General features: G+C 34.6%; 1 protein-coding gene across 5 annotated transcripts in view; it reads left to right on the top strand.

Moving 5' to 3' along the window:
* ASCC3 (activating signal cointegrator 1 complex subunit 3) overlaps positions 1 to 15,575 on the top strand; it is a 260,015-nt gene that overhangs the window by 144,537 nt on the left and 99,903 nt on the right. For all 5 annotated transcript variants that reach the window (XR_774729.1, XM_010573373.1, XM_010573372.1 and 2 more), the window contains 2 exons: positions 10,717 to 10,908; positions 11,237 to 11,461. Coding sequence is in view for 4 of the 5 variants with exons in the window: in XM_010573373.1 (XP_010571675.1) it covers positions 10,717 to 10,908; positions 11,237 to 11,461 (417 nt within the window). In the remaining variant the exon portion in view is untranslated. The remainder of the gene's footprint in view (positions 1 to 10,716; positions 10,909 to 11,236; positions 11,462 to 15,575) is intronic.

Here is a 15,575-nt window from a genome sequence, read left to right as displayed (position 1 = left end):
CCTGGCTGTAAAATCGAGCTCTGTGGAGGTGACTGCACAGTGCTCCTTTCTTCCATCAGCTGGTTTCCTCTGGCAGCAAGCCTAATAGTCGCCTCAGTTTAACTGACAATCTGTCTCTAAATTCCCAAGTCTGCTGGCCAAAAGAGCATAGTAATATAAACCTTCTTGTTTCATCACTTATTAGGTGCTTCTTCTGTGCCCTTTTAGGTGTGTAAAGACATCATGTTACCTTTGAAACTGACTTTGAATGATGTTTAATAGACCACAGGCTTCACAATTCTGCACTGAGGTTGCAGAACTTAAGAGAGCAGCCTGCTAGAAATTTGGAATAAAACTAACAAAAAAGACAATACAGTTGTCAAAGGTGTTAGTAATAATCAGATGGTAGTGTTGATAATCAGAGTAAGTCTTACAGATGTCATTTCTAAGATGTATTTTTTAGTCCAGAGGGTACAGTGGAAAAACTTAGGAAACAGTAAGGCAAGGAGATAATTCTGGGAGAGATGAGGTTATGGAAATCTGATGGGGCTTGCATTTGAGTTGGGACAGGGGCACAAGGAATATAAAATTCATAAGAAACCAGGTTTCACTGGTACCACCACTCAAAGGTCTATTGGTTTCTTAAGAGATTATTTTTTTTAGTACTTTATCAGATAAAGTAAATAATTATCACTTCTGATAGTTAATCAGATGATACTATATGAACATTGCAATATGAAAATACATAAACATCTATAATTTTTCACATCCTTTGGAGATTTCTTGAAAGTGCTTGTCTTGTAAGATTTAACATTTGGCGACACTGAACTACAAAGTGTTACTAAGGATTCTTTGAAATTCTTTTAAAGTAGCAAAGACACAGGAGGAATAAAATGGCTTTAGTTCTGAGACTTGTTTAATATTATTAGCACACAAATAAAAAAGCTTTATGTGATGCTAATTACATCGTGAATTTTCTTATGGGTCTTCATATTACACAGGTATCAGTGAAAAAAACTTTTTTTTATGGTGCTGCTCATTGTCTGATGTTCTAGTTTGGTTACTTAATGAGTGGTGAGTGTAATTTTGATCTTTTTTAGTTTAGAAATTTGTACCACTTTTATTGACTTGCATTTTTATTATTATGTCTGCCTAGTATTGTAATGTTTATTTTTTCCATGCTGTAGGGCAGAAGCTAGAGAAGTGAAGAAACGAAGCCACAATACCAAATCAAAAGACATTTAATACTTAGGGTTCACCTCTCCAAAAATTATTTTCCCGTTTTAAGATAAATTTCAGCTTTTCATGGTCCTACATACTGATGACAGTGTAAAACTCTTTGAAAACCCTTATAGACTATTAATTCATACTGCACATTTCCAATTACCTATAAAACTTGTAAGAGAAATTCCACTCTTCTGAAGAATCCTCAATCTGTCGCTTTGCATAGCTGTGAATTTGTAGTGGACTGTTATGGTTTAATTATGAAATGAGAAATACACTTAATGTTCACAAATGGATTTTTTTTCTTGCAGGGTTAATGATGTCTTAGTCAGTATAGCCTTTGAGGAGGAGTTGCACTAAAAATCATAGTGATATGTAATAAATAAGCTGCAGCTGTATTGGGAAGATCTTGAAGACCCTTTCTGCTTTCATTGTCTCAGAGTAAAAATGCATCTAGTATTGTCATGGCTCAGCAGAGTGGCAGTTTTGAGTATTACAAAGCAAAGGAGGTGTTCTCAAATATAACAAATATTTTTATAGAAACCATGCAGTATCAGTTTCCTGTTGAAGCAGAAATGTTGAAATCTTTGCACAGTTAAGCACAGCAACAGAAGGCTTAACTAGGTCTCCAGAGGATGTCAGTATTCAAACTGAAACTGGTACAAATTCATCCTTGCTGTTGCAACGCTACCCTTGCATGTCATCAAACTGTCTCTCTCTCTATCAATTTCTTTTCATGCTGTGTATCTTCCCTACTGGCTAGTTTTCTAACAGCAGACTGAAAACTTCTGCTGTCAGCAAAACAGGCCAAGATTGATGACTTTTTCATCTGTGTACTCCCAAGTGGTTAACAAATATGATGACAGGACTTCCTGTCTCAAGGGCTGGAGAAGAATAGATACCTTGCTGTATTTTACATTTCATGTATCTATTCCCAGAGAGAGAACAGTTTAATGCTAAATTGATGAGAAAGAAAACCAGAGCTTTACACAATTTTGCATGCATTTTAAAATTGTGATGTTATACAATTAATTCAATCTTAATTGATATGCATTTTCCTGTTATTGCTAAGCTGAAATGTTTTGATACTTCTTTTAATAAGATTTGAGATTATTTAGGCACAGATTTCTGTTCACTGTGAAGTCCAGATTTTCATCATACAGAAGTGGTACAAAAATGTGCCTATATAATTTTTATTGTACTTGCTATAAACAATAGAAAGATCCTTATCATTGTACAATACATGAAAATTATTGTTATTTTTACTGCATTTTCACTCAGTGGTAGAGCTTAAACTGGGTCACTATAACGCACATTTCCTTTCTGTCTACTGCTGTTTTTCATGTGTGTTTTCACGGAATCATTTTTCATTCTAAGTTCCTAAACCCTTTTATCTGAGAACTAGTAATTCATTCAGTTTTAAGACAGGCACCGTAGCCTGGCTTGAAGTGAAATGTTAGGTTATTTTGGTCCATGTTATAAAATTCTTGCTCCAGTTGAGGTAGTGCATTGTCTATGTAAGTAGTTCCTTTTTTTGCTTTAGAACAGCTAGGCATTAAGTGAGGTAATTTGAAACTACGTCTACATCCTCAGTGACTTGTTGCAAATCCATCATTTGTGCATGGTCAAACTTGCATTCTTGGTTCTTTCATTCTTGGCATGGCTGGCTGGCTCAAAAATGTAACATTGTAGCAATACTAAATTTTCTTAGCTTCTATCGTCAGTGAGGTCTGGAAACACTTTTATGTTCTGCATTATAGATTATAGAACTGAGGAATCAAAGATTAAATTAAACATTTACCTCTTGTTCAAGGTTTTTAATCTGATTGTTATTCCTCCTCCTCCCATAGAATCTTACTTCATTCTCTGTTTACCATGTAACTTTTCCAATGGAAAGAAGATGGGGCTGCTATGATGTAATTTAGTGTACTGTAAAAAGAGCACACTGAATAAGGCAAGACATTTCTGGACACCATACCTATCCATTCTTTAACTGGTAGTCATCACTCCCTAATAAGCAAACTGGATGAAAAAAACAACCTTGTGCAATAAATACGTTACGATCTGTGGTAAGGGCAGGGCAATAGAAAAATGTGCCAGAAATTCTGCCTTATACCTCCTTTCCTTGTGAATCAGAAAGAGAAGAAAAGGATAATTTGCAGGATATTTTTATAAAACTGTTCTCTGATTGGAGCGCAAAGCCATGAGGAATAATGTTCCTATTTGTACAACTGCAAAGTACGTTTTAAACCTGCATTATTTTGAAAAATCACAGTAATGTCTATCATGCAAAGTACATCAGGGAATCACTGAATTGCCAGATTTCAAATTCCCAACAGTTACCGCTATTTTCTAGGTAGTGTTCCAGCAACAATTCATATTTTCTTTACTAGCAGAAAAAATTTAAGTTTTCACTCTTCACTTTTGAAAGCAGACAAGTCTTTTTGGTTCATATTTACAGGATTCATTTTCCTTTAAAGGGAACAACAGCTTCCCAATTTTTTCTTCAAAGAACATCTACAAACAGTAACCCTGTAAAAAGCAGAAGAGTTAGCTGAAAAGTAAACCACAAAGTCTAAATAATAAAGATAAGCAAAAGAGTGTACTAAAATATAAGTATCATCTAATCACATCTCAAGACCTGTAGTCATACACAATGAAAATTGTACAGCTTTGAAGAAAAGAGGCCATTACTTCACTTGAGTAAAAAAATACAACTATGTTAGAAGAAGACAGTCATAACTTGGATAAGGTGCTTGGCAATTGTTCCTAATTGTCTAAACTTCTCCCCCCTTCTCTTTTACATAGAGTTTTTCTGACTGTGGTTTGAATAAATTAAAACTAAATTAAAAATTAATTCCTTGACACTTCACTCTCCAGTGACTGTCTGTTTTACAAACTACAGAATCCCAATATGTTATATAGACCTGAAATGTTTTTAGAACTTTCACTGAAGGTAGCTCTGCCCTGCAGAAAATTATGTGTGCATGTAGAGAGAATTGCTTTTAGTGCAACAACTGAAAAAATAGCCTGTGGCCTACTGAGGACTAAGGACAGATAGATTCCTATTCTGAATGAGTACTTCTAAATTACAAATTGACAGGAGACAACGCTAAATCAATAGAAACCTGTATACACACAAAGAGGAGAAGGTTCAGAAGAAAAACAGTTATAATACTATACTACAGAAAATTAGTCCTGAATTATGTGCTTCTGATGATTGCACTACAAAGAATTGTTATCGTTACACTGATAGAGGAAGATGTTTAAGGAAAGCAGTCACACTACTCTCCTTTCTTTCTCCTTCAGAGGTATTTTTAGAGCACTTTACAGAACTTACTGAGGTGATTTCAGTAAATTGATCAGATCGGTAACTCATAGGTTTAAACAATTCTAACTTTAATACAGTGAACTTAAATCTCCAGAGGGAGGCAATTAGATTATTGACTCTTCCAGGAGAAATTCAGGCTGATTCACATTTGTTTGCTAGAATTACCTTCTTCAAATACTGTCTTGCCAGGTACCTACTAATTATAACCCAGTAAAAGAATAAGTGTTGGACAGAGATATTACTTCAGGATAACTATACAAAGTTAATAGCTGGATACATTAAAAAAGTAAAGATGTAGAGAATGAGCATGCATACTCGTTAAGTGGAATAGCATATTGGCCAGCCTGCATCCATCCAGAAATGATCTTGCTACATCATGCAAGTAATCTTGGTTGAGGAGAGCTCTTGGTAGTCTTTGGGTTCTTCAAAGGAACCAGCTGCAGGGTGAACTGTCAGTGAAGCTAATGCTGCTGTTCCCAGGAAAGAATGAGGAGTATTGTGAGGGCATATCAACACAGAAGCACTACCTGAATCCAATGTATTGAACTGTTGGGTATCTTTTTAAAAGTGACTGATTTATAACTTTACAGAAGAGCTTCATGACAAGTTGTTTATATATGACTTAGTGTATTACTACGTGTTTAGTAAATACTAATAATTTTCCATTTCATGCTGTTTCTCAAGCAGTATGAAAGATAATACAAGATAAAGACCAATTGTTTAATATATATTCATCATAGAAATGTAGTCAACTTTTAAATCCTTCAGGGAAAATCTCTTGCAAAGTTAATTCTTTGCTTCTGTAATAAAATAGTAATTTAATCTTACTGTTACCACATAACATGCCACTTCACCCTTGTCCTAGAAACAGCTGCTGATAGCTTAGCTATTATGCAGACAGTACAGGCTGAATAATACAAATAAATGTTCTAATTCATAAAAGGAGAGTCCTCAGGTAAAAACACTGTAGCTCCAATGCATTCCTTTTTTCTCTCTTTAGACTGCAATCTGTATTTCTTCATGTTCAATTTCTTTCATAAACTGTTGGATAGTGTTACTGTTCATCTTCATAGTTCAGTATTTTCTCTAGGTTTCATATATTTGCTCTAACTATGCATATTAAGAGGTCTCTTTTTTTTTTCCTGTAACAAGAATTTATTATATTTTTACTTCATATTTAAAAACCCCTTCTCATGGTTTTATTGGCACTATCCAAGTTTTGATCTCTCCCCTTTGGAACAGCAGTTGTGAATAAAAGAATAAAACTTAAGTTATTAACTTGTATAGATTAATTAATATGCAATATGTATGAAGTAAACTCTGAAGAGCAAAAATGGTGAATGATCATGCAATCCTTTGATCATTTCTTTCTATTTCTCTTGATCCTTATACATACTGAAGTCATGTTAGTTTTTTGTATTTAAGGAACAGGAATAAGCCCATTGATGGACTCTTCAACTTCCCTTTTTTCATTGTGCTTTTCTCAGCCGCCCTTTACTTCCTGAATAGATGGAAACTGCTCCCATCTTATCTTGATCTCATAAACTTTGAAAAACAATCAGTATTCTTTAAATGAGCCAGCAGAGCAGCTTCAGCAGTATGATTAATACGAATGAGGCAGAAGAGGTTTTTGTCTTATTGGAAATTAAAACAATTTAGAAGATCAACCTAAGAATTACACATTCAGATATCTTCAGGAAAGTTACAAAATAGTTATTTTGGAAATAATTGAATTGTATTCGTCACACAGTAGTAGTACTAGTTAAAACTGCCCTTCACTGAAGGCTGCAGCAAAAGATACCTTAGTTTGTTTGGTTTAGGTGTCTGTGATATCTGTGCTATCTGAGCACCGACACTCATCAAGTGAAACTAACGAGGCCTCAAAATTAAGAGCTAGTACTATGCAGAGTGTCAGGACAGTGCAGAGAGTGAATGATGGGAATAAATTGCTCAGAATTGCTCAAACCAGTGAACAAATATGATGGTGCATTCTGAACAAACTGCCAGTGCTGCCCTATTGTGAACTCCACAGAAAGGAAATTACAATGATTGAGTCTTATGGTCACAAGCATGAAGTTTTGCTATAGTAAGGTGATCGTGAGAAAAATACTAGAATAGCCTGTGCCATTTCTGTTACTGGAAGAAAATACATGATAGTCAAAAACTCTGTTATTAGTGGGGAAAAACACCAAAATTCAGAGCTGCAAACTATACCTTCAAAATGAGGAAGCAGAAAGGAAAAATAAGTAATTTACAGAAAGAAAAAAAATTCTGATCTTCCCAAGTAGTGGTGATTGATCTACTTAGTGTGTTCTAGATGAGTGTAGCAATTGGAGATTAAAGAAAAGATGTAAATTGATGTTTCACTTATCAAGAAGTAATTTATTGGCAGCTGCTTCTCATAATCAAGCTTTATTACTCCTTTTTACTTGTTTTTTTAGATAAATTAAGAAAAAAATAGCTATAAGCCTATTAAAAATTTTATTCTTTGATTCACGTAGTATTGGTAGTTCAGATAAAAAGCATGCAGCTTACAGTCTTTTTGAATGATGATACCTTTGTGATACCAGATGCAAGAAAAGGGTAAGGACGGGTGTTATTTTTATTTTAAGTCTTTAGCTGAAATACCCTAAAGCTTGATTAAATCTTTTTTTCTGCTATGTATGCCTCACTTCTCATTAAAATTAAGCAGGACATTTTTTTGTGTCTAATTGTGACATTTTTAATGTGTCTTAATCAAGAACTGCATGAAACTTGGGACATTTAAAGGAGAAATATAGGTGGCAGCAAGCTAAACTAGGAATTTATTTAATATGTACTCTTTTAGATGCACACACACATGTAAGCAAAGGTCGTAAATCTACAGCCCTCTTGAGCAATAAGGGAGGGGAAAGAAAATCAATTCTAATCAGGAGACCAGTGCCAGACCTCATAATAACAACTTCTGCATACACCTGAGGCACTTAGTAACATTTCATATAAATTTTACGCAAAACCATTTAGTCTGTAATAGAACAAGATGGGAGTAGTACAACTTTTGATAGTTTCACTTCCCTTATTTAATAGTTGCTGGTTTTGTTGTCTCTGCAATCATGAAAATCCAGATTTAATAGAATAACCATGCAATACATGGCACAAGAGCTTAGAAGTAATTTTGTTTGCAAATATGTTGCCGTTAAAGGATGTGCTGTGTGAGCAGTCTTCCAAGCCATCACTATGTGATCTACTTTTTTATTTTCTCAAGTGTAACTTTATAAAATTGGGTTACTTCATTGTTCTTGAACTAATTTGCCTTGTATCTTTGTAATTTAAAATGCCCACAAATTTATGGAAGGAAAATTAATTCACTATCTGTGCAGTTAATGGAATTGTCCAGGATAGCTAGTGATTTTATTTGCTTGGCATTTGTTTTTTTCCTATGTCAAAAGTGGACTGTATTTAATTTTAAAAAGTTCATCTTCATCTGCATTGGAAAAAATTTATTTAATGTGTCTCTAAACTGTTTACTGTGTAACCTGGAAGTCTGTAACACAGATTCAATAAGTGAACAGACAAAACCTGTGAATATTAAATATTTCAAAGGTGTTGGTCTAGAATGTGTGGTAGATTTTAGAAGCATGTGGATATTCTTTCTAAATGCAACTATATGGATACATTTAGGTGTACCTACTTATTTTTAAATGGTTGATTAATCTTAAGCTTGTAAGTACTTGAATTATAATAAGACTAGCATTGCCATATCTTAATGTGTTTTCTGTGACAAACTTTTTCCCTTCCTCCTCCTTTTTCCCGTATTCACAAGTTCCTCTCTCTAAATTGGTGAAATTGTACTTCCTAAAACTGCAAACAAATACAGTTTCCTTCCATATATAGTACAGGATCTTATTCTTCTTAGTTTCCCATTAGTAAATTGCCCTGTCTTTCAATCACATTAGACAACATAAACAATCAGGTTGCAAACAAAGGCATGTAATTTTTAAATTGTGGAGATTTGGGAACAAGATTTGGCTTTTTCAGCTACAGATTATAATATTTAAAGTGTAATTTTTTATATTTAATAATTGCACTTTTTGAAAAGTAGCTATTTTAATACCTCTAAAATAGTCATGTGACACCAATACAACAAGCTCTACTAAAAAAGTGAAATTTCTTATGGTTGTCTTACCACATAGGAAGATTTGCTTTATTTAAGACAAAAGCTAATTACATTGTTAAATGCTTAGACCATGTTCTGAATGTAATCGGTATCAATTCAAATTTCTGTGTCACAGTCGTTCTCAGCTTTGCAGCTGAAGTAAATTTTCCACATGCCTGTCCTCTGTGAGAGTTGTTGATGATAATCTATAAATGCAAACCTTGGTGCATTTGTGTTCTTTGTGAAGTATTTGTTTCCATTCTCTAGCTCATAATGAATAAGCTTCATGAACTTGCACTGCCACTTTCTCAATTTCTTATTTATTCATTTTTAAGTACTACAGCAGTTAATTAAATTTGCCAAAAAATCATGTGTAGTTAAAAGCTGAGTTTGATTTCCTTTAAATGAATAGTAAATAATTACTGCTAAAGCAGGAAAGATCAGATATTGAGAAGCTGGATAATTGTGAAGCCGAGAAATGTGTTTTTCCTACAATATTTTTCTTTTCATGTCCTCCTTTATAATTGCATTCCCATCTCCCTATTTATTTCTGTGTTTGCAGAGATTTATTGTCCATGTTTGGCAGTATGCCAGTACTGTGAACCATATTGTGCTTTGCTTTACCCACTCTGTATCCCTTAAGTCAACTTTCACTGGCTGTGTATCAGGTACTAGTAAATGTGAAGATTTAAAATAATAATAATAACTTGATCTAGAATTAATTCACTATAATAGACAGGTCTGAAAATACAGTGATGGTCAAAAAAAATACTTAACTCCATTGTGGTCTATGGAAAAGTAGAAATTCTCTGCTGACAAAGATAATAAAGAAATCTATTTTAGGGAAAGATTAGAGTCATCGTTACAACAACCCTCCTGGTATCATATTCAGCAGCAATCAATTTTGGAAGGCAGTGAGTGCAGCAGTTAGGAACATGGAAGAGATGGGAGGAAAATCAGAGGTGTTTGTGGCAAACCAGGGACATTGAAACACGAAGATCTGAGAAGCCAGTAGCCAGGGGCAAGGGTAAAGAGACTGTATACGGCATGCTTTCTGACCTTATATGTAAGCTCATATAAGCTTGGTTGAAGGTCCTTTATTCCAGTTTACAACAGGGTTACCATGCCTTTCCTCCTGTCATCTTAATTGCAATAAAAGAGATGTACCTTTTGTGATACTTGAGCTTTAGCCCAAAGCCTTGTTTCTGAACAGAGACGACTGTTCCCGTTGGGCTAAAATGGCATGAACTCTTGTGGTTTGGGTTTCCTCTTTAAGTGGTTCAGTTTCTTTTTTCCTTCCCTGTTGCTTCCAGAAGACACACTCCAAAGGAATTGGAGTTTCAGAGTTTAGCGTTTGGAAGAGAAGTGCATTAGTTTTTTCCTTAACTTTGAGTTAATATTCAGTTTAGGTGAAGCATGATAAAGCTAGCACCCAGAAATAAGAGCAACATGCTTACAGACCTCGTACACAGTGGGAGGCTGGAGGACCTGAGGTTTTGCAGGCTGAGATCCCAGCCTCCTACACATGGGGAAGGTAAAAATGAGGGGTAGATGAACAGTTAGATTCTGTACTATGAATTTGTTAATCCACGCTGTGCCGAGCTGATGCAATGGCTGGTGGTGGGAAAGGGTATCCCCTCCTTAATGTTAAGTATAGTGTGTGGACTGCTGCCTTAAGCCCGTTCTAGCTGCCTGCATGGCCTGAAAGAGTTGCTTTTAAGGAAAAGCAATATGAGTTCTCAGTTTTGGTGTTCATACTGGTTATCAGTAAATTTGGATCTCTGTTTAAGTGAAGCTATATTTTCATAAAAGTATTCTTTTAAACAATTAAGTGTATTCTTTGGAAAGTAAGAATAGAAGTCAAATTCATTTACAGAAAATCATGACATATTGGCATTGATGAAAAAGTTTGACTTTAATAGAAATAGTTTCTTTAATATGACTCAAAATAATATTCAGTGGGGTTTTTTCCTGTAACTTTTTTTAATACAGGGCTTTTTGTACTGTAATTAGAAGTGAATTTAATTTTTATGCTCGTCCGCTTTAGGTACAAAGATCCAGAAATAAGCAGTTACGTGAGCTGTTTCCAGATGGATTTAGTATTCATCACGCAGGAATGCTACGGCAAGACAGAAGTTTGGTTGAGAATTTGTTTTCTAATGGACATATCAAAGTCCTGGTTTGTACAGCTACGCTCGCCTGGGGTGTCAATCTTCCTGCTCATGCTGTTGTTATTAAGGTAAGAGCTTTCATTACTCTGCACGTGGGTATCTGTCTTAAAAGAAACCTGTAAAGAAGCATAGATAGCAAGATCTTTATTGTGGGTTTGGGGCCTGGAGGGGAAATGTCTGATTGACTTGAAATGTTATTTATATCTCATTAAACTGATTCTCTCCAGTGGGAGTCGAGTTTGTATAGTAAAGATTTAAATATATCAAAGATTATGAAAGGATTAGTTAAAGTACACTTCTGAAATCATGCTATATTTGCCTAATTTCAGTATTCAGCTCATCGGGATTATATTAATGTGTATTTATGTTAATTTTTATTAACTTTTCCTCAACCAGGGAACACAAATATATGCTGCAAAAAGAGGCTCCTTTGTTGACCTTGGAATTTTAGATGTCATGCAGATATTTGGTCGAGCTGGACGGCCTCAGTTTGACAAATTCGGAGAAGGCATCATTATTACAACTCATGATAAACTCAGTCATTACCTGACTCTTCTTACTCAGCAGAATCCAATTGAAAGCCAGTTTCTTGAAAGCCTTGCAGACAACCTAAATGCAGAGGTAACCTTTGGTTCATTTAGAGAAACTAGCAAACTTTAAAGGATTAATATTATTTGAAACAAAAATGCAATATTATCACACTCAAAATATCTAAAATTTTATTATTAATGATAGTCTAGGTATTAGAAGTAGTACGGTCAAAATACCATTAAGATAAACTGTAGAAAAACAGCATTTACCTTTTAATCAGAAGAGCTTTATTAGAATTTAGTAAGTGTTCTGCATAACTGCAAATTAAAATCCACCAAAAAAAATTAAAGCGTGTCTTTCTGTATATAAACAAATTTAGTTCACATGGTTGACTGCAATATAGGAAGAATAATGCACTTGGCTTGAACTCTTCTCTTTGTTCTCTTTTACAGTGGTAATCAGAACTGATTTATTATAAACAGCAAGTTCCCAGTTTGCTTCAGTTTAAATCTTAAAATGCATTTTCTCTGAAAATGCTGTGGTTGTATTGAAAGTACTGGCTGCTGTCACATTAAAATATAGCGATTCAAAAGCTGTCTATTGTAATAATCAGTTAAAAATATGTATATACACACACAGACACTTTTTACAAGGAAACCTCAGAAATTTAAACATGCTGAAATGAAGAAGACAATACTGTTTTTCAAAGGCACCAGACGTTTTTTCAATAAAATTAAAGGAGTTCACCTAAACTCAAATGTCCAGTGACATCTTAAAACTGATTATCCCTTTGAAAGATGTGAAGTTTATTTGGTATATTAGGAATAGTCTTGGGTTTTTTTAAGATGCTTGTTCTGTTTTATCTATATAATTCTTACATACTTCTGTGTATATTTTACCTTTTCATCACTTTAAAGTCTTTGCATTGTTCAATCATAAATAATAATTTTGAAAGGAAATTCTGGAAAGGAGCAAAAATTGATACAGTGACCCTTTAAAATGTTAAGATTCATTCCTTGATTCTTTACAAATGACCAAGTTTGATCATTCATGATTTTGGTTGGTTGTTTTTTTTTCTTTTAAGTGGGTCTCATAAGTTATTTCTTCAGTTCCTGTTAACAGGAAAAATCTCTGCCCAAGTACAGTCACACATCAGAAGCAGAATAAGGTTTAACTGTACTCCAAGTATTTACACACACAAATGTGGGGGAATGAAAATACTGACACCTGTCTGCGCTTACAGCTACTCCTCTCTACCTCAAGGCACAGGAGTGGTCTCAGTACAAGGTGGGAGAGAAAAATTGAACTCCCCCAGAACATGAGATGCAAACATGATGAAAAGGAGCCATTTGCAATTTTCCCATCATTCTTTCTACCACAAAGGAGAGAGGAAATACAAACAGATAGTATACTTGCAGTGGGCAGGTGTAGAGCTCTCAACCATTTCCTTTTGACAACACTTTTATATGCCTGGAGATAGACACCTGTGAATGTTCTGTAAGTGGAACTGGATGGATATACAGTTCTTTAAAATTGGATAATAGCAACTTACACATTAGCAGTAATAATTTAAATCTTAATGTTGGTTGTGAAGGCTGGGATTGCCTGTAGTTATAGTTCAGCACCCCAAGAAGTCAGGAGAGAGAGATCTGGTCTTGGGATACTGTGTACCTTTTCACTAGGAAAGAATCCATCCAGATTTCATGGAAAAGCTTTGTTCTTTTTCTTGAGATACATGAAGTAGACAAGGAAGAAAGAGTTGGGATATTCTTTCCTTCGCAGCAAAGGATTTATTTTTCTACTTTTTTAACATTAGAAATTTAGTCCTCCCATCTCACAGAAGGCCTTCAAGTCAGTGAAGAATTACAAAGACAATGGAATAATAAGCACCTATTGTGAACTGGGTCTGAGAAGATCTCTATGATTGACATACCATGAAAAACAAATGGGATGGCTATATGCTACTGGTTTTTCAGGCTTGGTCTGTATTGCTCCAAATTGTCTAGAAGGTGTGTGGATGTGCTGGTGTGCCTACCTGAATTATACCAGGAATCTCAAGTATTCCTTCCACAGAGCTTCAGCAGAAAAGCGAGCTTTTGTGGGGAAAATGCTTTACTGACATACCCTAAAAAAATCTTGTTGGTTAGCTTAGCAAAAGAAAGTTTCAAGGGAGGTACAACGGCTCTCTATAACTAGCTGGAACTAGAAGTAAATAAGAAAAAAGAAAAAAAGATAGTTTTGACCAATGCCAGTACAAGAATTAATCACCCTGCTCATAAGTAAGGTTACCTGACACATAAGATCTGGAACAGTCTGTCTTTTTGCAGTAGTGGAGATAAAAGAAGTCTATTTTTTTTTCTATGGTGAATATTTTGTAATAAGTGATGGTATTTGTATGGAAGATGTGATTGCATATGAGGAAAAGAAGATATGACTTGATGAACCAGGAGTTCCAGTCCTATTTCTTTCCTCTTCAGCTGAGAATGCTTAGTTAAGAAAGTATAAGATGTAAGCTATTAATTTTCAATGTGTATTATTCAGCAGAGAGAGAGAGTTTTTAATGGGCAGCGTGTTGTTCCTCTGATCTGAGCTGTAGTTCTAAAATGCACAAATTTTCCAGCAAGGCCAGAAAGCAGAGGTGATTGTTGTATGCAAGCTTACAGGAAGGGGTTTTGGGGGGGTTGTTTTTTGGGAGGGGGGGTGTTGAGGGGACAAGTGAATTTACGTTCATTGAACTTTTTATGCAGAGGAAAAAAAAAATTTAAACCTAAAAGTAATTCTATTTTCAAAGAAAAGACACATTTGGTTATAGTTACACTTTAGGATTCTTTTCCCCTTCCTCCTTTTCCACAGTACAGATTGCAAATTCTTAGTTTTAAGTCCTAGGTATTTATCTCACAGGAAGTATTTAGAATGGCTTAACAAAATATTTATAATGTAGCAAGTGTCTGCTTGTATGTTTCTGTACTAGATAGTAAATTAAGGTACCAAACTGCTGCTAGCATTGACTTTGGTGCATTTAGCACCAAAAAAACCCACTGAAGGTGGAAGAGACCTGGTTGATTGTTAGAATACAAAACAATTTTAATTTCTCTCAGGCTTGTGATTTTAACAGCAGTTTTTAAAGGTAGTAGTATCTTCTCTTTTTTTCTTTCTTTTCTGTGCATTTGATACCAAGCACTCTACTAACCTAAAAGCTGTTAAAAAAAAAAAATCACTGAAGACTTGGAAAGGTAAATACCATTTTCTAGCACCAGCTGAGTATGTCCAAATGGATACTTAATGAAGAGAGAAAAATAAAGTATCAAAAAGCAAGACATTCAAGGGTGAAAGGGCTCTGTGAGCTTAGAATACTAATGTCTACAGTAATTATGAAACACTAAAAATTGTCCAAAAGAAAAACAATGACGTGCAGCAATTTTAGATAAGAATGACAAAAATAAAAGCAATCTTACTCATGAAGCTTTATTTAGATTTTTACCTAAAAGAGAAGGATTTGTTTGTCCAGGGAAGTACGTATTTCTGCTAGGTAGTTTCTTTTCAAATGTGTATATGTTACTGAAATTCCTTCCAGAAGTAGAGGAAATCTCTATAGAAATTTAGTGACTTTTAACAGTAATTGTTTATCCAAGTAGTTATCTGAAAAATATTTCTACTAGACACTGCAAAAATAATTTGGTTGCATTGAATGTGTAAAATTAAGAAGTTAATCCTCATGCCCAGTTAGAATAGTAGAAATAAAGAAGAAAAAAATAATGGAATAGAACAATAATTCCGTTTCATAGGAGGTAGTTATCTAAACTTATCCAATCAAAGATATATAGGAAGTATGTGATGTACAGTATAATAAAAACTACTTCTAAGTGCAGCACTTCTACCACAGGATTTGGGGTTTGGGGAATGCAGCACTTCTACCACAGGATAGGAAAAGTGCAGAAAACTGACAAACTAGTTTAGGCAGAACTATTTATTTTCAGATTTTATGTAATGGTAGTGTTATCTGAAAAGAACAGTGTACTCATGGCTTTAAATTACTGAAGATTCTGTAGCTGCAGTACGGTTACAGCAGCTGAAAATGCACTCAATTTCATTAATCGGTGTGATAAATGGTTGTTAGTAGAAATAGCAATGGAAAATGCTGCAAAACAAGAGAGTAACAAGGGCATGAAACCATTTTTTTGTCATCTGATATGTCTGATGTTAC

This window comes from Haliaeetus leucocephalus, unplaced genomic scaffold (assembly GCF_000737465.1).
Source record: "Haliaeetus leucocephalus isolate CR32 unplaced genomic scaffold, Haliaeetus_leucocephalus-4.0 Scaffold384, whole genome shotgun sequence".
In the NCBI taxonomy this organism is placed as follows: Eukaryota; Metazoa; Chordata; class Aves; order Accipitriformes; family Accipitridae; genus Haliaeetus; species Haliaeetus leucocephalus.
The sequence above is the reverse complement of the archived record's forward strand: the minus strand, read 5'-3'. Positions and strand labels throughout refer to the sequence as shown.